The sequence below is a fragment of the Apodemus sylvaticus genome, chromosome 10, assembly GCF_947179515.1.
Source record: "Apodemus sylvaticus chromosome 10, mApoSyl1.1, whole genome shotgun sequence".
Classification (NCBI taxonomy): Eukaryota; Metazoa; Chordata; class Mammalia; order Rodentia; family Muridae; genus Apodemus; species Apodemus sylvaticus.
In genome coordinates this window covers 59,375,707-59,398,861 of record NC_067481.1, presented here as the reverse complement: position 1 = coordinate 59,398,861, position 23,155 = coordinate 59,375,707, and the positions used below count along the sequence as shown (strand labels likewise).

Below are 23,155 nucleotides of genomic sequence, written 5' to 3'. Positions count from 1 at the left end.
CCTCTGGGTGGCCTTTCCTTCAGTCTCTGCTCCACACTTTGTCTCTGTATCTCCTCCCATGGGTATTCTGTTCCCCCTTTTAAGGAGAACCGAAAATTACATTGATTCTCTTGTGAATTTCAGACCAGGCCCACATTCCTGGAGTAAACTTTCCTTGGTTATGGTATTATTCTTTGATATATTGCCTTACATGACTGGTTGTTTTTAGGAATGGCTGTGTCCACACCCTTACTGCTGCCTCCTACACTTTTCTTATACTGCCTTTGTCTTGCCTTATCAGCAGAGTCAATGCAGGCCTCGCCAAGGCATGGGAAACGTCCAGCTTCCTGAAAGTCTAGTAGAATGGGTGCTATTTCTTTAAATGCTTGGCCGACTTTACCAGGGAATCTATCTTGATCTAGGGTTCTTTCTCTCTCCATTTCTTCATGGAAACAAGACCATTCCCGGTTTCCTAGCCTCTACGGTGACTTCTGGTAATTTGTGAGTTTCCACAAACTCTGATATTTTACCTAGCAATGACTAGTTTATGTACAGAATGGTTTATGGTAACTTTAAAGATCCTTGAGTGTTTTGCTGAGTGCAGTGACAGCCCTCTTTGACTGATATGGTAGTTTGTGTCTTCTCTCGTCCTGTAGTTGGTCTGGCCAGATCGCATGCCTTGACCTTCTCAGAACATCGGCTCCTCGTTCTGGTTTTCCCTTCCCACTTTTTTCTGGGTTCTATCCCACAGATTTCCGCTCCTATCTAGGATTTGTTTTCTTCTTCTTGATTTCAACTTACTCTGTAATTTTTGTATTTCCTAAGATGAAAACAAAGATTAGCCATTTTATATAAACACAAGTAGTGCTACAAAGTTCCAAGTTTTTGCTACATCTCACAAAATTTTGTTTCACGGCACATGCCGACCAACTCCACTTATTGTTGGAGACTTTCTAAATGTCACCTGGACCCAGGCCACTTACAGTACTTTCAGTTCCATCTCTCTGTGGTCCGAACTCTTGGGAAACTGAAGGGAGCGTCAAAGACTACATTCTGTGATCCCTTGGCTTCTCCTCCAGCTCCATCCAAGCCTGTATCTCAAAACTCTGTTCTCAGACGATGTGTTCTCAGACGATGAGACTAGCATGCCAGTCTTGCGAATGGAACCCGCCATTCTGTAATGCCTCCCATTATCCCTATATTGGTCACTGGTTTTATCTAGTATGTTTCATACGATTATAGCCACTCTGTCAACTGTGCAAACATGATGAACACTTAGTTAATTCTAATTGTTTGTAGCACACACAACTGGACTTTCAATGTAAACAATTGTGTCTGAAAATAAGGATAGTCCAGAGGTTTTTTTCCTACTTTTTATATCTCTTTATCATGTCCAAAGACTGTTCATTGTGTACTCTCAGGATGGCTGAGATGGACATGCGGGATTCTCATCCTTATACAATCCCTCGCCACGCCCTATTCAAATCAGCTGCAGCCTAAGAAAAACCTAAAGCCTTATTATCAGAGAACCATGTGGCTACTTGCAGATATTCCTAATTGAGAAAAACCATCTTCACTGTTAAAGCGCACAGATTTACGAGGACTAAAAGAGGGACAAAGAAGGAATAAAGAAAACTATTCCTGGAGCCCAAATATGCTACGAATTCAGAGACTCAGTGACATCAGCCTTCTACTCAACAATGTCCCAAGTTGCCTTCCTTCCTCCCAGGCCTCCCGTCTCAGCTACACTACATTCTAAACCAATCACGTCTATAATCCCGTGCCCTTTTCAACTGCCCTCAGTTTCTCGCACAGCCTAAGAGGCCCCATGTCAGCCCATGACTAGCCTCTCCAGTGTGGGGCTGTCTATCAGCTTCCAGTACCCACCTCCTCCACATATTCCCTCTGCCCCACAAAACTCCATTCCACCTCTCTCACTGTTGTTCCCTTCCTACGGACTTCCTGCTCGGCTCCTTATCTAACTGGGCTGGTCTTAAGGGTTCACTTTTACATTAATTGTCTTCCATGAAGTCTCCCAATAAGAGAGAAGAGGAAGAGGAGAAGCAGAAGCAACAGCAGAAGTTTTCTGTAATATTAGCTTCATTTAGCAATGGCCAGTTTAGGACCTGGGCAGGATCTGGATCTAACTGGGTACTAGTCTGTCATTCATGTGCTTTGATTTGGAGCCATTGTTTCAAACCGTTCCTTGACTGCCCCACCTCCCCTACACTGGAACTACAGGGGCTCTACTTGCATTACAGTTCACCCAGTCCTGTGACACTTAGAGATGGGAACACACTCTGGAAAAATCATCCTTAAGTAATTTTTTTGTGCTTGTACAAACCCATAGGATGTGCTTACAAAAACCCAGGTGGCTGAAAGGCTATGATACCATTGGGTTAAAATGGGGGATTATCATACATCCAAGTCTATTACTTACAGGAAGGTCACTCTGCAGCATGTGACTGCATACCTACCACGGGGTCCCAATGATCACTGCAGGCTCTGCCTCAAACCCTCCGGACCCTTTAGTCATTACCTCTTTGTACACCACAATGTCTTGTCCACTATTCCGAGTTCCTCTAGTCTCCCCACCACTTAAACTATTTCTGTATTTCTCTCTGCCGGTACTCAACACAATAAGCATTCACTGCCTGGGAGCTGGGGGTGTGGGTGGGGGCTGTGTATTTCCCTTAGTGAATGAATATAAAGAAAGTGTGTTTGCAAAGAAATGCAAAAGGCACCTATGTATAGCTCTGTACACCATAACCACTCACAGAATGACACTATGGGAACCTCCTCCACACCCCTCCTCTATTATAGTCTGCAGAATCTTGGGAGTCAGAAAGAATCAGGAAAGGTAAGACAGGGATATTTTAAAGGTCAGAAGAATAGCCAACATCAGACTTTCTGCGCTTGCTTCTCTAGAAAGCCAAGAGCTTCTCTGGATATTGACATAGGGCTTCTAAAGTAATAGGACAGGTGTGGAAAATCCAGGTGGTTTCCTCATAGCAACCTGACCCTAACAGTTAATGATTTTAGAAAATCTTCCAGATTAAAATGTAGAGCAAGTATTTTGAAATTAAAAAGAAAAGGGGGAGAGAGAACAAACCAAAGAAAAGACAGAACTAGAGTTTAAAAGGAAGAAAGAAAACTGAGACAGATCCTCAGGGGAGGATTGCCAGGTGTGTGCAAAGACAAAAGGGAAGAGGTGCTTTGGCATGCTGCCCTCTGACCAAGGAAGGGTTAGGGGACCCTACAAGACCCCATCTAGAGGGACACATGCACTTCAGCCTCGTCAAGAAGGCAAATGATGAAGAAACCCTGCCAAATGTAAAGGGGATGACGACTTTACAGCACCAGGACCCTGGTGGTAACTTTCCCCATGGTTGTCATTAAACAGAGGATACATAGAACGCAAGGTTCACATCACATTTCAGACTTCTGTCGGTCATGGGGGGGAGGATACGGCACAATAGAGCTGTTCAAGCCACAGTCACCAGGAAGCAGCAATAGAATCGCAGGGCAGGACAACGCCCCAAGGCCACCGCTCCCAATGACCCCCTTCCTCTAGCCTCCCCACCACTTTCTCAAGTGTACCTTTGTGTTAGGAACTCGCTATGTCCCCACAATACCACCATGTTAGACATACATCAAAATCTAATGAGGAAGTCATGGCCCTCAAAATCCAACCCCTTCTCCAAAGCTCCTCAGCTGGCAACAGGTTCTCCATGGAAGAGGCTCATATTCAGATTATGATACCAGGAAAGAGAAGAAAGCAGCATCTCTTACAAGTATTGATGCGTGAGGTCAACATACAGTGAGCCTCAAGGAGGGAGCTGCAGCTCAGTGGGCCTTCCTGTGTCACTCTGAGGCTACATTCGTGATTTTTGTCAACCCGACACAACCCTATTCACACCTGGAAGGGAAGAAGAGATGTCAGTTGAGGAACTACCTCCATCAGATTGGCCACTAGGCATGTCTGTGGAGCATTTTCCTAACTGCTGACTGATGGGACAGTCCAGCCCACTATGGGCAGAGCAGATGAGATTGGCCAAAATGAGACAGGCAGCTGAGTGAGCCAGTAAGCAGTGTTTTTCCATGGTGCCTGCTTCAATTCCTGCCTCCCAAGTTCCTACTTGAGCTCCTGTCTTGACTTCCCTCAATGATAGACTGTAACTTGTAAGCTAAATAAGTCCTTTCCTCCTCAAGTCAGTTTCGGGCAGGTTTTTTTTTTATCATAGCAATAGCAAGTGAACTAGAATGCTCACCCATGAGTCTTGGTAATAGGAGCTGAGTTTTCAGATGCCCTCACATTTGTGTGTGCTGAACCAAGAGCAATGGTACACACAGCCCCGGGGCATACACAGCAATATCACAAGCGCCACAGCATGGACGGAATAGTACAGGGTGGCTCCCAGGAGACCTGCCTATTGCAGCCAGGTAAGAAGTGCAGGAAACCAGAGACCTGGTCACCAAGGTCTTGATCTGCCTGCACACAACCTTCCACTGTCTGATGAATGTACTGAAAAAGCACAGCACTCTGGGTAAGAAAGGACCTTTCTAGAACCACTGCTTTAGTTAAGAAAAACAAGGTATTTCAAAACGGCAAAAGGCCATACAGAATACTACCATTTCTGTGGTTGTTGTTCGTTTGCTTGTTTGTTTTCTTTTTCTAAAAGAGTCAAAATAGCCCATGCATGCAGTCAAAAATGAAGACTCCCTTTCCTGTTTCCAGTAATCCTAAGACTCTGTGATCAGTCTTCCTATTCTCCCAGAGATGAACCATGCATTTATAAACATGCTAATCGCTCATGTTTAGAAAGCCATTTGCTCCAATGTGCTTTTTATAGAAATCAGGTCAGACACAACATACAATGCCCTGCATCTTGCTCTCCAGTCTGTCAGCCTTTCTGAGATAACTGGCTATTAGTGCATTTAGATCTGGTTCTGATAACATGACACCTACAGATGTCTCCATTTACCTAACAAGTTAAGGAATAAATTCCACACACATCCAGCTATATATCATAGGGGTGTGTGTGTGTGTGTGTGTGTGTGTGTGTGTATGTGTGTGCACTGTTACCATACCCCAACTACATTTTCATTTATACTTCCTCATCTTTACCTGTCAAGATGCCATGCTCTCTTCAAAGACCCCCCTTCAATGGCCTCCTGTTTCCATAAAAAGAAGGAGTGATTGTTTAATTCACCCAAACAATCTAATAGTTCAGGCTATCATGAGGCATACTCGAAACATAAAAATCAACCTCAAATATCTGCAGTGTGTTTGTGGCTCTAAACACAAGCTCCCTGAGGACAAGACCCGTTTTTACCTGTCTCGGGTATCCTCGGGACCCATCACCAGACCTACATGAAACAGGCAGAGCATATATTACCTGTTAGTGTGCCCTACTCAAGGCAAAGCTGATCGGTGCCAAGCTGCAAAGGCTCGCCATGATCTCTCTCATCCACACAGGATGGCTTTGAACTTATTCCTGTTCTGGAAGTTCATGGGACCAGATGAGGTCATCATACAAAATGCACGAGCATACCTAGTCCTTTAGTGCCCTTCCATGCATGCAGAGAGATGCTAAGAGTGTTTCTTAACGAGCATTCTGCATGTTATTCTCATGTCTTCTGCATGTCTTCTTTCCAGGAACACAAGCCGTGGCAGTAGGTTACAGATAACACTGTTAATGGCATCTTTACTCCATGAACAGGTATGCCTTCCTCTGTCCCTGGGTCCCTGTGATTGGGCTACATCATTGCATAGGATTAATCAATGCTTGAGAACCACGATTTAAAGTCAAATTATCTCGAACAGTTCTGGAGTCATGTCGGACTGTCCTCCAGCATAGAACATTTTGGCTCAAGTAGCTGCCTTTCGCTGCTTTGTGGGTTCCTTTCTCTTCCACCTTTCCCCATCCTTTTCCCACCCTTTCAATCCCTAACACTAGATAGAAGAGAAAAAGGATAGGGAGGAAGGGAACAAGATCCCTGAATAGAGAAAGGGGCAATGTTATCATTAGACCACTTCCTACTGACAAGGTATATCAAGTTCTTTGGGGTAAGTTTGATCTTTGCCAGCAGGAGATCTAATTTTTTTTTTATTGTTGTTGCTTCTTCTTTGAACATGACTACTTAACAAACCGCAACCAACATCAACCAACAACACCAACTAACCAACCAACAGCAAACCAACAATATCCCCCACCTGCCTCTGGGGCCCTTGCATTTATATATCCTCTGAAAAGTCCCCAGAATTCCATGTCACACAAGTCAGAAACTATCTGCAACTAGCAAAACCTCACCCCTGCTAGAGCATGAGGCAAATCATGGTCAGCTACTGTGGACAACCTGAAGCAGCCCCATATCCCACATCTGGGGTTAAAACAAAAGCATATTCTTATAATATTTCTTTTTTAAAAAAGATTTATTTATCTTATAATATTTCTGTGTGTGTGTGTGTGTGTTTTTAAGAAACCAAAATTCCAGAATTCTCAGTACAGGTTCCCATGAAGGCATGGTTAGCTACATATTTAGCATGGGAAACTTCAATTAAGAAATGCATTCTCTGGTTTGTTTTTATCCCCTAGTCAGGCAGAAGCAGAAGGATTTCCATGAGGTAAAGCCAGGCTAGTCAGTAAACAAGCCCCAAATCATCCAGCCTGACAAGTCTATAGAGTAAGACTCTGCCCCGACAATCATTTTACACACACACACACACACACACACACACACACACACACACGCGCGCGCGCGCGCATATGTATATGTATGTATGTATATATATATATACACACATACACACACACACACACAGAGTCATCCTTTGAGGAACTGTAGAGAAGGTTCAGAGGGTAACAGCACTCATTGCTCTTGCAGAGGACCCAGCAGCATCCCTAGCACCTAAATGGTAGCTCACAATCATCTGTAACCTCAATTCCAGAGGATCCAAAAGGCATGAACACAGCTAACTTTCATACATATACTCAAAACACCCATAGACACAAAGTAAAATAAATAAATCTAAAAAAACAAAAAATTATCTACCTTTGAGGCTTTTCATCACCTCATTCCTGAAAGGGACTCCCAGAGCATTGTGGATGACGCCAAGACCCTATCTATGCAAGCACTCACGGTTTCCAGCCTAGTGAGGAAGTCACACCAACTAGAAATCAAAATGGGTTGAGGCAGGTCACATGGGAGAGTGAACAGAGTTCTGTGATGCATAAAGAGCAGCCATGGGGAGACAGGGAGGGCTGAACTCTGAGGATAAATGCGACCCACTGTCCTTCCCAATTCTATACTGTGGACACTGTGCTGTGGGCACAACGATTCACAGAAGACATGGACTGATGCAGAGCCATCTGTGGGGACCAGTATTCTGAAACAGATGGAACTGCTTTGAGTAAAAGAGGCAATGCTTGGTCACAGTTGGATCTACCATAAGAATACTTAGCTCATTTTCTCGAGGATACAGCCCAAAAATCACTGGGTTAAACCAAGCCAAAGTATTGGCTCTGCACCAGGACAATCTCTCCTCCTTTTCCATTTCTTTGCTGTTATTTGTTTTGGTTGTCTCTTTGCTTTTTAAGATTGGGCTCATTGCTCCGTGCTTGCTAACCTAGAGCTCACTATGTATGATCCAGACTATCCTAAAGCTCACTGTCATCCTCCTGCCTCTACCTTTTTTTTTTTTTTTTAGTTTTTGAAACAGGGTTTCTCTGTGTAGCCCTGGCTGTCCTGGAACTCACTCTTTAGATCAGGATGGCCTTGAACTCAGAAATCCGCCTGCCTCTGCCTTCCAAGAGCTAGGATTAAAGGGGTACGCCACCACTGCCCGGCTGCTGGGATAACAAGCATGTGCCATCAACTTCAATGGTTTCTCTTTGCTTTGTGTGTGTGTGTGTGTGTGTGTGTGTGTGTGTGTGTGTGTGTGTGTGTGTGATATGTATACGTGAGTGGCATATACTTGCTAGTGTGGGAGTGCAGGCACACATTGTGTATGTGCCTATGGATACTCAAAGTCAGTTTCTTGACTTCTCCACAGTTGTGTTTAGAGATGGAGTCTCTCGCTGAGCCTGGAGCTCATCCTGTCAGCCAGACTGGCTCCATCCCACCCCATTCAGTGCTTCCATACAAGAGCACACTATCACCTTGTGTTTTGCTTGTTCTGGTTGGTTGCTTGCTTGCTTGGTTGTTGTTTTTAAATGGGTTTCCAGTAGCCAAACTCAGGTCCTATGCTCACAGAGCAGGCGCTTAACTGACTGAGACACCACCTCTGCTCCTTCTCTTCCTTTCTACTGAGCTGTGACTCCACTCTCACAGTCTCTTGACTCAGAGGACACCACTTCTCTCCAGATTCCGAAAAGGTCCTGATGGATCTGACAGTCCCTGACAGTCAGAAGGTCTCTGGCTGTTAGAAGTAGATCAGGGACTCGACTTGAGCCTCATCAGTCTCTCATGTTCCCACCCTCTTGCACAAGTTAAAGGTCAAGCGTAAATATGTAAAATGGCTTAGACTAGATGAAAGGACTCTTATCTCTTGAGCAAGACCTTCTGGAATGTTCCTTTCAGTCTCTGTGAATCATGAATATGGAAGTAAATCACCTTTGTTTTTCAAGCAACCTTAGTTTTCATTAAAGTTTACTGAGCAAACGTTAAGGCCTTTTCCTACATTTATATTATCATCTTTTGTTTATATTTACCCAGTGCTCTCCCTCCCATCCCCCATCCAAGTCTCTCCAGTGACTTCAGGTCATGTTTATTCTACTACCCTCTCTTGGCATCCCCTCCCCCATTCATCGTGACATCTTCCTCCCCTCTCCAATACCCTATGTATTTACTTCTGTGGCTCAGATATATATGTATATATCATATAGCTATGTAAACACAGATTCTTCATATGAGAGAAAGCAGGATGTTTGTGTTTCTGAGTCTGGCAAAACATGATGAGTGACATTATCATGACCCAAGCCCAAATCTGCACAAGCATGCACAGCTTCTGGTCCCTGGAGGAAGCACAGTGCTCAGGGCTCATGAACAGGAAGGCTGACTTCCAGTGTCATCCCCTTCACTGCAAACTTCAGGACGCTCTTCTTCACAGCACACAACTGGGTCTTTACCATGGAATATGCTCACACGCCCAATGAAGACAAACAAAACAGGAAGGCAACCTAAGCCCCTGATCATGATGCACCTGAACACGTGGCCCACCTCTGGCTGTCCTGTCATCCGAAACAGCATTCCTTTATACATTATACAAGTATGTAGTGGGCTGAGACTTCACAGGGTTCCCAATGAATAATGTGGTTTTCAATCAATTAAAATAAATTTCTGCAGAAGAAAGTAAAGTCTTTGTTTTTTTGTTTGTTACTATAAACAAAAGTGTTCATTCCCAGAGATCCACACACCCAGGCCTTCAGGACTGTAAAACCTACTGGAATCTTAAGTCAAAGTATAGGTTGTCTGCCTCTATCTTGGTTTGCTTTTTATTGCTGTGATAAAACATCAGGGCCAAAAGCAAACTGAAGAGGAAAGAATTCATTTCAGCTGACAGCTCTCAGGTCACCCTCCATCGAGACTTGAAGCAGAGGTCCTGGGGGGATGCTGCTTGCTGGCTAACTCTCTATAGCTTGCTCAGCCTGCTTTCCCACAGGAGCCCAGAGGGCCCTGCTCACAGTGGGCTGAGCCCTCCCACATCAATCTTGAGTCAGAAAAGCATCCCTGAGATTTGCCTATAGGACAATCTGATGGGGAGAAGTTGCTCATTCGAAGTGCTCACTTTCCAAATGACCCTAGCTCGTATCACGGAAAGAAAGAACAAAACTAACCAGGACAATTTCTAAGATAAATGAGTGGTACACAGAATTTTCTACAGTCCTAGGAAAACTCCCAAGGAAACTTAATACAGAAGAAAAGTTATATTCCTCCATATCTGTATTCAAGAGTACAGTGTAAAGTCAGGAAGAATCACCTCAATGTAAGTTTAGATCAGGGGTCGCTGCCATTATCCAGGGTATAGACATGGACTATAATCAAGACACAAAAATGAAAAGGTGCAAAGCAGCTAGGTGAGCTGGCATACCTGTGCATTCCCAGCACCCCACAGGCAGAAGCAAGAACATCTGCGATTCAAGTCTAGCCTGGGCTACACAAAAGATCTTACCTCAAATGGAAGAAAACTTACCTCAGGGGTATATTCACAGAAATTAGCCAGAAATATAAAAGTGAAAAATAACTTCCTCAAGAGCCAAGAAATCCTGGCAAGCTGGTCAGGGAGGGTGGGGTCCAATGCCACCGACTGTAGAACTCAGTAGTCATCCGGCCTTGTTGTATGGCATCATTCCTTCCAATGAGGTGACCCAAGCTTAACCAACTAGACTCTGATCTGTGCAGTTTCTGAGTGGCCCAGTGACAGCCAGCACGCAATGGAAAGCCCCTCAGGCTCTACTGTCCCTCTCAGCAGCTATTTGCATGAAGCAGTGTTCAACTTTTCCTTTGATTTGGAGAGCAGTCCTCCTACCCATCCCCAAACAGTCTGCTGCTGCAACCAGAGAAGCCTGGCTACCCAAGGGGAGGCCCTGGTCCTGGGTGTAGAAGAGGCTTCAAAATGTGCACATATGCACGCGCGTGCGCGTGCACACACACACACACACACACACACACATGCGTGCGCAGACGCACACACACATGCGTGCGCAGACGCACACGCACACACACACTTGCACACACAATTAAAAACTAAAAGTCCTGGCAGTAATGGTGCACAACAGCTAATTCCTCTGACATTTTCCACAATGTTACAGACAGATAATAAAGGGATGTGTACTTCTCCAACAAAGCAACAGAGTTCTGAGGTGCCTCAACATAAAGTCATGATCATGATCAACCTTGGGCGAGGTTGGTCTCCTTATCCAGACCACATGTATCAAACTATAACATGTATCAAACCTGAAATTATGTATCACTTTTCTATCAGATTAAAAGGTATGGGTACTTGTGAAAATGCTAACTGTCCTGATTTAAACATTATATTCTCTGTATGAGTGACTCTCATAAACATGCATAATTATGTGGCGCTTTTTTTTTTATAAAGAGAAACAGGTCAACAAGATGGCTCAGGGAGGTAAAGGCACTAGCTGCCACACCTGAATACCTGTGCTCCATCCCTAGGACCCACATGATAGAGAGAAGGGGCATTTACAAGTTAGCCTGACCTCCACACATGTGCTAGGTACATGCACAGCCCCTAATATTGTACATAAATATGACAAGTTCTTTAGATAGATTTTTTTTAAAAAGAGAAAAGAAAAAAAAATAAAATTTATCAACAAACCCTAAAACCATGATTAATTATCTAAAAGTCCAGGTCGAAAGAGTCTACAAAATGAGGTCTGCCATTCCATTCAGAGCACTAAAGATGAACAGTCTCCCATGCTTGAAACCAGGGCTCAAAAGAACTGCAAACATGTATTCAGATCCAAAATGCCCCCCAAAATACAATATTATTATAAGCAACAATGACTACAGTTGCTCCTGTGGAGTCCTGTTTGTTTTTTTTTAATGAAATGGGTGTTTATTTGAAAGAACCCTGATGTAAATGTACAAGCAGCAGAAATCACCCCTCATCCTGCAGGCTTCTGCCTCTCAGGACTGACTCCCTTCCAGTTGTTCCTATATAATTAGTTTTATTGTTGGCCCGTCACCTTGCATGCACTTCTAGATCCTGTGTCCTTATCCTGCAGGCTCCCCTGCATCCTCACATCTTCCCAACTTTAGGAAAATAGAAAAGGAGCTGCAACTATGTCAACGCAGAACTAACTTCCTGACTCCGTTAATGTCAGACATTCTGTTTCCCTACTGTAGTCACTAAAGCACAGCTGGGGAGCCTGGGTGTCCCCCGTCTTCCCTCACAGGCTGCACCGCCGTAAGCAGCAGCCATTAGGCTGCACTGCCCAGCCCTGGTGTAGAAAGTGGGGCAATCGCAGAATGGAGGTCTGTCAAGTAAATGTGCAAATCTGGGGTACTCTTAACAGATGGCGCTTACATCAACAGTGGGCACACACACACTGATGACTGGGGTTAGAGGGGACAGCGAGGACCTCTGTGAGGCCAGAGGCTGGCCTACTTGACTCGGTCCTTTTGTACAGTTGTTATATTGCTGCTTGGTTCCTGAGTTGAGGAAGAAGCAGCCGCAAGGCTATTGCAAAGACTGCCTTCCCAAAGAAGGCAAAGAACCTTCAAAGGGCAATTTTTTTTTTCTTTCTGCTGAAGCTGCAGAAAGAACGCAGGGAAGAATATTCTATTGACAAAAATTTCATTTATGCTCTTTGTGGTTAAGGCTACATGCAAGATACTCCATTATCTTAAAGGGAATGAGACAGCTTTATTTTTATTTAAGTCAGGAGTAGTTAATTAGCAATTCTAAAACCACCTCCTATAGGGACTTGGGACATTGTGGCTACAAAGAAATGGTGCCAGGGAGAGAGCAAGAAGCCTCAGTCCAGGTTTGTTCTATTAAGGAGGTGTCAAGTCTGCCCCCCCTCTTTCTCACCTCCATTTCCCCATCTGCAAAGTGGGTCTATACACAGGCCTTGATTCATATGGAAGCCACAATGAAAACAGTCCTCACAAAGCATCTCAGCCAAGCTCCTGCAGCAGCTCCTGCAGGCTGCAGGCTTGCCTCTCCTTCCAGGCCTGCAGCAAGACTGGCTTTCAAGGCTGTACATGGAATGAGGTGTAGCCAAGTGACTTGCTTTGGCAATGAAATGGCAAAAATGGCTCATGTCACTTCCAAAAGAAACACTGGAAACCAGAGTGTGACTCACCACAGTTTTGTGCCCTGTTTTTCCACCTCAGAGACAAGTGTGGAATGGAATAATCCAGTATGGCGTGGGGTGGAAAGGGCTGTCTTCACTCCAGGCCGGTGCTGGGAGCTGCTGAGATCTGACACAGTTTGACTATTAGCACAGGTATGAAATGGGAGATAACTGTCCTTACTGATACCACAAATCATGTTCTTGGCTAAACACAGAGACACGGGACTTGATTAGAGCCAGAGCAAGACAAATGCCCATCAATTTCAAGTTGTAAGTTTCAAGTTCTCAAGGAACACAGGTAAAAAAGACATGTATCATTGTCTGTGTCAGAGAGACTCTCAGCACAGCAAAGGATCTTGTAATAACTACGATTTATGAAGTACTTATCATAATCAGGAATTAGCCTGAGGATATTATATTTACTATCTTATTTAACCCTAGCAATAATCCCATAGCGGGTCATGTCACTGTGGCAGGAAGAGACTTTCTGTTCCCTTCATCTTTAGCCTCCCATTGTAGGAAGGGAATTTAAAAATATATTTGTTAAAGCTAATTTTGAAGATGGGCATGGTCGTAAATGTCTGTAACTACACATGAGGCAAGAGAAAGATTGTTTTCCTGACATTGGCCCCTGGGGTTGGGCTGACCAGCTTGGCTGGAGGGCAAGAAGACTCTAAAAGAAAGGCATGTGTGTGATATTCTGCAGCCTTCTCAAATATGTACCAAGGAGACAGGGCAAGACAGGGAGAGATATGTGCAGAAGGTATGAAGTCCCTGATGATTCAGCTGAGAGGAGGGCGCCTGGTCCAGCCACATCCAGGGCAACTCTGTGACTAATTCCAGCCAGTGACGTGTTAGCAGAGCAACCTTTGTGAATTCTAAGTGAAAAAGATCCAAGAGCCAGAATGCCAATCAATGCCATTTTGCTCTTCTCTCTTCACCTTCAGCAGTACTGGAGATAGAATGGAGGAGGGGGTCACAGGAGATCCCCAGACCCTGCACAGAGAAGCACTGGCCTTGATAGCTCGCCTCTCCATACCAGCTCATTTGTCATGAGCCCATAATGAAGGACCGTGACATTATGTCATTTGAGAGTTCCTGTAGCAGAGTCTGACCTATCCTCACATACAACATGAAAGCTTGCATGCTCAGAGCAGGACAAAACAACCCCAAGGAAATCGCAGGAGAATTCACATTAGGGCAAAGCTTGTTAAGGGGAAAGAGCGCAATTCACATGAGATGCCATTGGAAGTCCAATTCATATTTGGAGTCTATTAAGCTTGTTTTGACCATCAAAATCATAATAAAATGAATCTTTTAAAAAATATGTTGTTCAAAGTGATCGGAAAACATGACCAGGGCCATGGCCACTAAAAAAAGAGGAAATCTGTCAAATAATTACCGTATCGGAAGACTGTCCTTGGAAAACTGCTCAGAAGCTTCAAAGAATGACCAAGTCCTGGTTTTACTGCTCCTTACAAAGAGAGGCTGGACGCTTCATTTTTACAATGTAAAAATGGGAGAGATTTAGCAAGGTTGTTAAATCATACAAACAATAAATTCAATCTAACTATATAGAAATACTCAACAGCCCGCAGTCAGGAATGTAGGAAATGTAGGAAAGGAGGGTTCAATATCGGAGACTCTGCTTAAGATCTGTGCACACACACACACACACACACACACACACACACACACGCAAATGTACACACATACACAAAGGATGGGAGTCTCTTACTGATTTGATAATAACAAGTTAAATTTAACTTCAATATAAGAGAAAATCACAAAGAGAAAAATTAAAGTAAAGTAATGTAATATGAGTTTATTTTTTAACTTTCCCAAGGGCTGGTGAGATGGCTCAGTTGGTTATAGCCCTTGCCACCAAGCCTGACCACCAGAGTTTGATGCTAGAATCCACATACTACATGCTAGAGGGGAGAACTGATTCCCACAAGTCGTGTTCTGACTTCTACATGCACATGTGCACACATACACAAATAAATGTATGTTTATAAAAACTTCTCACACCAACCATCATGCATTTATATTAAAGTCAATATCATAGGCACCTATGTATTACCATAATATAGCGCTTTTCTTTGAGTGCCTGACAATGTAATGTACACATCAGGATAGAAAAAGATACAAAATTATTATTTGTAAAAGATACAATGATCTGCTGGAGAATCCTGTAACCCACATTTTAAGTCACTGATAAGCAGTGGCCAAATAAGAGTAAGAAAAGTCAAACAAATTATTCTAATCCCCCACGCTATAGCAACAAGTCCAAAACATGTAACAAGGAAATTGTGATCAAGGAGGACCTAAACAGTAACTGACTGCAGGAAAGGATTACAGCTAGGCTTAAATAAGCAGATGCTGCTCTATGGAGAAGTATTCTCATGACACCCATGGCTACAAAGCCAGCACAGTCTCTATCCTGATACCTATAGGTCAGAAAATGCTGAAAGGCAATCAACACCTCTCTTCCACAAGGCAGACATCTAGGTTGGACAGGAAGGTACCCCAGGCAAAGGCTCAGAGTTCTGGTGTCTGGGCCATTGAAGAGCCCTAACAGAACCTGGGGTGCGGGGTCCAGCCTGGCTTCACTGTCCCCACAACACTGTGGCATTAGGATGAGAATTAAGCTGTCATTGCTCACAGCCAAACCCACCTCAGCTTCCTACTGGAACTAATAAGGCAGGCCAAGGAAGCAAGAAGAAATCCTCAGGCACATAAGGAAACTTTTAGTACCTGATTATGGTACTCCAAATAGAGTACGTATGGATAACGCTGTCAATTAACAGGGTAAATAACTTAAAAACAAAAGGGATCAGAAAAATGAAACACAGCTTCTAACATACATCATGGCTGGCTGATGGATTCCAGACTGGCTGATATGATCAAGGCATCCCAGATACTGCTAAAGGAGTTTGAATGTTTCTATAATCCAGGTCTGAGGAATGGTTCTGAACATATGCATAAACTGTAAGTTAACAAATCCTGAACCACACATACCAGATTTCCTCACGGCAAAACAATAACAACAACAACTAAACCAAAAAGAAATGAGGAACCCATAGTGAAATGAGTAACTAAGCATGGATATATTTAGATATTAGAAATTACCTAAAAAATAATCAAGCAAAGTTATAAACATGGATCTCAAAAATGAAGGAAAAACACAAATGCAGGCAATTTAGAAAGAGCAATAAATGTCCAGGAAAAAAAAAAAAAGAGTTTCAAACTAGCTAAAAACCAAAGGTACAAGGAAAACAGCTCCAGTGGACCATTACATACTCTAGGCATTATGTTATTGATTGTGTGCACATGTATATTTACTGGTATGCATATTCATTATCAAGATATAAGATGGAGGCAATTAAGAAGGTTACAGGAGTACACATAATACAGTCACTATTCTCACATGCCCATGAAAATGTCTAGGTCAGCGATGGACTGCAAATACAATGGTGTCACTGATGGCTGCAGAGTAGTCTTAGCTTGTTCCACGACACTCTAGGAAGCTCATACAACCAAAACCTTCATTACCTCAGTAAGAGACTGGAACATCCCTGCTAACTGACTGCATCTAAGTATTAACTGTGGCTCTCGGTAGAAAATCACTAAACATTTCCCTTTTTCTGATCATCCATAAGGTTATCATTTCTCTGATAGATATTACTTATGCAATTAAAAATAATGGTTAAAAATAAATTGAATTCTGTGGGAAAATAAACATTTACTCTAAAAATTATCTCTAAAGTTAGAAAAATGAAAGTTACATCTGCTTCCTGGACAGAAAGGAGAGTTACAATTTGCTAGACACCACAGCCTCCCCAACTCAGCAGGGTCAGAGGTCCCTGAATCAAGGGGTGACAGATCATCTCTGTCTCCCTTGAACCTGCTCTCTGAGCTCATAGAGCCTCAGCAGTGAACCAAAGCATAACCTCATTATTTACCATCACTGCGGAAATAGCATTTGAAATAATCTGCTCTTGACTACTAATAAAAAGGATGATTACAGATCCCTCTAAAACAAATAATGACAAATTACTGTTTTAGTCACATGGCTACTAATTTACTTTTTAAAACAGCCACACACAAAAACAATGCTTCTTATCACCCATTATTAAAAAATTACCAATCAGCGTTGATGAATTCCTCTGGTGAAGAAAAAATAGGAGGGGAGATGATTAATTACTACTCAAGGAAACAAAAAAGGCTCCCTCACAATGACTTGCAGGTCTGGGCTGAGAGAATTCTCCAAGAAACTCGGGCAGCCTTCAGAGACCAGGCCATCTGAGGGTAGAGGGGTCAGGCCTGTAGGGTAAGGAGCATGGAGAACCAAAGGCAAAGGCCCTTCTCTCTCCCTCTGCCAGTTGTCTGTCATGAGTGAACCGGTGTGGTCTGCTAGCCCAAAGCCACAACTCAGCAGGAGGTCCTGCCTGGGCTCCCAGGGCTTGCTCTATTGAAGAACCTGAGAGGAGTCGCTGGTGTGGAGAGCCCGCCCTGCCACACTCATAGAAAGAGGCTGCAGAAGCCTGCACTGGTCAGAGAAGTCCAAATCACAGCCAGCTTCCGCAAAAGCAGGGATGACTAATCTAGACTTGTTCTGACTTTCCCCTCTGGTCCTATTGATTGGCTGATGGCCTTCAGAGACCTGCTGAAGGACAAGCAGTGGCATCAGGCAAAGGGTCCTCAGTGGCTTCATCCAGAGCAGAAATGCTGGCCATGCCAGAGCTCCTGGAGCCTGTGCAGCCTCACACCCAGCTGGGGACCACCGGCCAATGCCTGGATTGCCTGCAGTTCAACTGTGCAGGCTGCGCTGCGGCAGTGAGGCTTGGCAAGGCTGCAGGAGAAACCAAGCCCTCTCAGCTCTATCTTGCACGCTAGCAGTCGAGGAATGGAAAACAGAGCTCTGGAGACAAAATGTGTTCTTCCAATCTCCCAACTTAGCACCTCTAAGCCCACGCAATCCAGTGCAACCCAAACAGCCTTGTTCCTACCTGCAAGCCCACTGCTACTTGTCTCCTCTTGAACTTCACCCACCTTCCTACAAGGGCAGACCCCAAGCAGAGCTGTTGGGCAGTTACCATTGGAACCATTTGGAGACTAATGTTCTCCAAAGACTGGGTGAACTTTAATGAAAAATGATCAGAACCTCATGGTCCAGCTGGTGAGCCCTTCACCAGGCAAGGCTCCCTTCAACCTCACCCCAGCCCTCTAAGGTGGGAGCTGGCTGTGCTCCCCACCAACAGACTGAAAAAACAAGTCCTCAACAGGGGCTGACCTCGCTTCTTACATCTTCTCTTTCGCCCTGTGGGTCTCTGGGGTGCTAAAGTTTCCCCAAGAGACCCACAGGTTTCTTGTGTTTCACCCAAGACAAACCAGGTATCACTTCCGAGAAGAACAGTCTCTCAGGATGGGGAGCACCCCAGAAGACACTAGACCCTGTTGAAGATTTAACAACAAAAAGCAAATGGTGCTGTGCATGAGGCATAAGCTAAGCCCTCCTTGAGTTCACAGCCCAGCAGCAACTGCCCCTCGCTCCTCTAGGTCCCACTGCCATTACAAAAATCAAAAAAGCAGCATCAGATGCTCTCCCTCAATCTCTGAACTAGTCCCCTTGAGTCCTCTACTTACAGTGCATACATCAATGCAACCTTTGATCCAGTTGCTGAGGAACCCTCTCCTCTGCCTGCCACACTGTCTCTGCTTCCAAAGGAGCTTAAAATCAAGCTAGGAAGATGATCGACAAGTTAAAGATCACACTCCAAATGAACCATTAAAAAGCACAGCACGCTCTTAGAATTCAGGCTCCAGTGAACAGAACTTCAGTTTGCCTGGCACTGTAATATTCCCAGAGCGGAGTAGTGCGTGGCCCAGAGCAGACAGCCAATCATCTTACTGAATGACTGAGCACAGCATGACATCCAAAACGAGTTAGAATGCAGGCCCAAAGACCCTAAAGCTACTGTTCGCTATTTTTCTGGGGTAACTCCACCATCATTACAATTTCAATATCTCCACAGGGAAACCTTCATTATTCTCGTTTTGCCAATAAAATAAAAATAAAAAATAAAAATGTGCAGAGAGCTAATCTCAAGATCATTAAGCACCTATGCAAAGGTGTCCCACTTGATAATTAGTGTTCCTAACCAGTAGGCACAGGCTGGCCAGGGGGGGCTTTCAACAGTAGGGTCAGAATTGAAGGAACAGATATGGGAAAATCAAGATAGAAACATGTGCTCTGTCTGGAGAAGATGACCAAAGCAGGACCTAGTGTAGCCTGGGTTGGCTTTGAACTCACTATGTTGTCTTCCTGCTTCTACCTCCAGGTGGATAACAGGTATATATCACCATGTGGTGCTGAGGATTGAACCCAGAGCTTCATACATGCTAGACTAACACCTCACCAACAGAGCATTTAATCAGCTCTCCCTGTAGTTGCTATGCTAAGTTGCTGAGCTCTATTTAGATATGCCCAACTCAAGGCAAGGAGGACAATCCTTGCACTGTTCAAGGAAACTAAGCCAATCCCCAGAAGTTTTGAATAATCCCCAAATCTGTGAGTTACAGAAAGTGAGCTGAGGTGGGGAGCCATGGAGAAGAGTAGCTCTCAATCTCTCCCCTCTACCACAAAGAGGGAGCTCGCTCACTACTTCCAAAACCATAGGGCTAAGACCTGAGGGCCTGCTAAGGCCACTCTACAAAGCATTTATGATATCACACCTACCATCCAGACTTCCAACACTATGAGCTGCTAGTGAATGAAGATACTAAGAAGCAAATCATGGCCCCTTTCCCGATACACGGGGCTGAGTCAACATTCTCAGTAGGAACCCCAAGTCACCTCCTTTCATTCCCATCACTGGCCAGAAGTAAACCATTTCAATCTTGGCAATAAACATTGACGGAGCACCAACCAAACACAAGGCACTGCTGTACGCCCTTGGCATGCAAGGGCGATCAATACATTCTATTGGAGACAGATGGACAAAAATTAAAAAGGTACAAGCTTTCAAACAGTGGTGAGTAGTGGATAAAAACAAAAAGGATGATGGGTAAGAGTGAGGGGAGGTGGGGGGGCTTACCTGAGCCCATGAGCCAAGTCCTGATTGATGAGAAAGCAGTTTGGGAAGACCACATCCTCAACCAGGAAGTAAAAAACTGGTGGTCAGCAAGAACAAAGCCCTGAAGTGGAGCAGGGCTTGATGTGTCTGAAGCACAAGGATCTCAGGGACAGGGAGAATGAGCATGTTGAGACAAAGGGGACGTCCAGGGGATGTGGCCGTGCAGATCACTGGAATGCTGGGAATACTAAGCAGAAGCATGGCATTGGGAGTGTTGAAGCAGTAGAGTATCGTGAACTAATATGTGCTTTAAGAGTTCACTCTGAACTTCATCAAAACAGACACAAGTCAGGCCTCACTTTGTACAGGTTGGCCATCCACCTAAGAGTTCAGCAGCGCCAGCATATAAGCAGAGCGCAGCCCCCGTATTTGTACTTCTAAGAATGTTCTTTGAATACGTAAGACTACATTTTACCAAAAAAAAAAAAAGGTAAAAAATATAGTTCCTATGTCCATGCCTCAAAAATCTCACAACTTAAAAACAAGTCCTGAAGGAAGATAGGAGTCAGAGGGTCATGAAGTGAGAGGAAGGCCTTCCCTGAGATCTTTAGATCCTATCACCAACCTAACACTCCAAGAGAACACTGGGATACAAAGTGGACTGAGAACACCCATGAGAAACAGCAACCTGTGGTCAGAGTGAGGGGCCTACTGACCCCTGGGATGTCTGACGCCTTCATGTATGACAGATCCCAGAGAGTGAGTGATCCAGAAGCCAAAACAGTGAAGAATGGTCAGCTTGACAACCAACAGCTACACCCCCAGTCCCAGGAAAACACTATCTCAGCATCCAACATACCAAAGACAGTCCACGTGAGGCTATATTTGTGGTAATACCGTGCCAAAAATCTGGGCTAATCTGACTCTGCTATTCATAAATCCCCCCCCCCCATGCTAAAGCACATGTGTTTAGGACGGGAAAAGGAATCCAAGTCTAGTTTAGACGCTTGGAAACGCTTAGGTTACTTGGAAACCATCTGGAGTTCCTGAAAGCATGAGAAGCCACCACATCCCCTGCCCTCGAATGCCCACTGTAACTAGGGCAGTATGCTTCTTCTGTCGTCATGTCCTCTATTCTCCAGGGAAGTCCCCACCCCCACGCTACCCGGTGCCAGTTCAAGCTCCACTTCCCACCCAAGAAAGGTATTTGGTTTCTCAACAAACCTGGCAGAGAGCACTCTACGCGTGGTGCTTGCACTTGAACTGCACCCAAGGCTAGGCTCTTCGTTTTCTGATTCCTTTAAACTGCACACCTGAATTCCCTTGACAACCACACAGAAATCCTGCCCCAGGCACACAGATTCCATGGGGAAAAAAATCCCTTCTATCTAACAAGCCTGTGTTTCAAGAATGTCTAGCTTTGGACGGGACCCACTAAGAATCCTTACATAACCTTAATAGATCTTGGCATCCCACAGATCTGCTCCTGGAGACACTGGCCCAGATCTAGTCCATGTTCACCAAGATGAGAGCAGTCTGGGTCCTGGAGATTCCTGGGGCCAAGCTGTTCTGGACTGGGAGGGAGGAGAGCCTGTCTCCATCCCCTACCTGGCTGAGAGCCTCTGATCCTCCTCTCTCAGATCCTCCTCTCATCTTCTAAGGGAGTTGAACCTCACTTTCGCAGCCTCCCTCCCTCCATTGAAATCAGTCTTGGGACCAAGCCTACCAGCAGCGCAGCGCCAGCCGCCAGCACCTTCCCTCTCCTCACCATTCTTTCCTCACCCCCAAACGCTGAGGAAAAAAAAAAAAAAAAAAAAAAAAAAAAAACAGCCAGGAAAGTGATCCAGCGTCTCATACAGTCACAGCCCCTGAAAACAAACACGAGTGGGGAAGGAAGGTGTTGACCAGGCCCAACACTACCTCAAGACCCTAAGCAGCTCTGAACTGGGCGCAGGGAGGAAGGGATCTCCAGAGGCTGCCAGCGACTCAGCAGCCAGCAGCTCCAGCAGAGCAAACACCTGTTTCCAGGAAGAATCGCTACCAGAAGGAAAGGGAGTCCCGTGGAAAGGCAGAGAGGGCGAGGTGAAGGGGCAGCTGGGGACGCAGGTGAAGGATGCGTCACTCTCTGGGCTGGGAAACCCAAGCCTAGACTGACAGGCGGGAAGCGAGCAGGGATCGGGAGAGGAAAGGTCGTGCCAGCAGGCTCGCGAGGACCCAGGAGGGACGCACAAGCTCCAGGCCGGGCAGCTCCATCACCTGAGCCTGGCAGATGCAGCCCCGCGGGCGTGCCGGCCCGGAGCGGCCAGCGGGTGACCTACCTGCCCACCGTCTGGTTGGCCAACTGGCGCATGCGGTTAAACTGCTTCTTCATCGTGGCCCCGCTGCCGCGCTAGCCCGGGAGCTGGGGAAGGACGGAGCTGCCCGGAGCCCGCCGCAGGGTTACATGGCTCCCGCGCCCAGCCTCCCGGGCGACGGCGGCGGCACTGCGGAGCCTGGGGAGCCGCCTGGCCCGCGCCCAGCCTCCTGAGAGCACCTCCGCCTAGTCCGCCCGCCACATCCTTCTCTGTGCCACGCCCGGGGCCGCCCTAGGCTCCAGGCTATCAGCCCCAGTTGCAGCCCCTAGCCCCAGCCCGGTGAGCAAACCGGGGAGTCTCCGCAGGCTGGCTAGCCAGCTGGCTGGGTGGTCCCCGTGCGCCTGTGCGGAATGCGCCGTGCATGCTGGGACTTGTAGTTTGTCGCTCCCACCTTTCCTCTGTCCAAAGTTTGTAAGGACAGTTTTTGTGCAGAGGTGGGAGAAGACTGTATGGCCAAGGCGTTTAGGCTTTAGCCTTCTAGTAAAAGAAATATTTCCGTTCTTGAATGACGAAACCAACGACACAACAACAATCAGAGTAAACGTCTGGCTCCTATGGTATCTAAAGTGAATGTGAGATGTTTCAGTTGTCGAATTCATAGGAAGACATGCTAGAGGATGTGTTCATTAAATTGTATAAGGTCACCTTATTGGTGTTCAATCACAGGGTTAAGCTTGGGGCAAAAGGGTTTCAAACTAGGCATAGCATGCATCCCAAAATGCCATCCTTAATCTTTTTCAAATCCAGTAGGTAACCAAAAGCTTACATAGGATTGAATCAGCAACATCTTATCTACTAGCACAACCTGAGACAGCTTTCTTGTATGACTTAGATTCTATTCCCATAACTATGTTCATCTCCTCTCCGCCACCGGACCTGAATGGGTATCAGCTTGGCAGCTCACTGGAATCTACCA

At 45.3% G+C, this 23,155-nt stretch overlaps 1 protein-coding gene across 2 annotated transcripts in view; it reads right to left on the bottom strand.

Moving 5' to 3' along the window:
• The window catches only part of Arhgap44 (Rho GTPase activating protein 44), a 164,220-nt gene extending 141,675 nt beyond the window's left edge, over positions 1 to 22,545 (bottom strand). For both annotated transcript variants that reach the window (XM_052195062.1, XM_052195063.1), the window contains exon 1: positions 22,204 to 22,545. In XM_052195062.1, the coding sequence (XP_052051022.1) occupies positions 22,204 to 22,256 (53 nt within the window). In that variant the 5' untranslated portion in view covers positions 22,257 to 22,545. The remainder of the gene's footprint in view (positions 1 to 22,203) is intronic.
• Between the last annotated feature and the right edge of the window lie 610 nt (positions 22,546 to 23,155).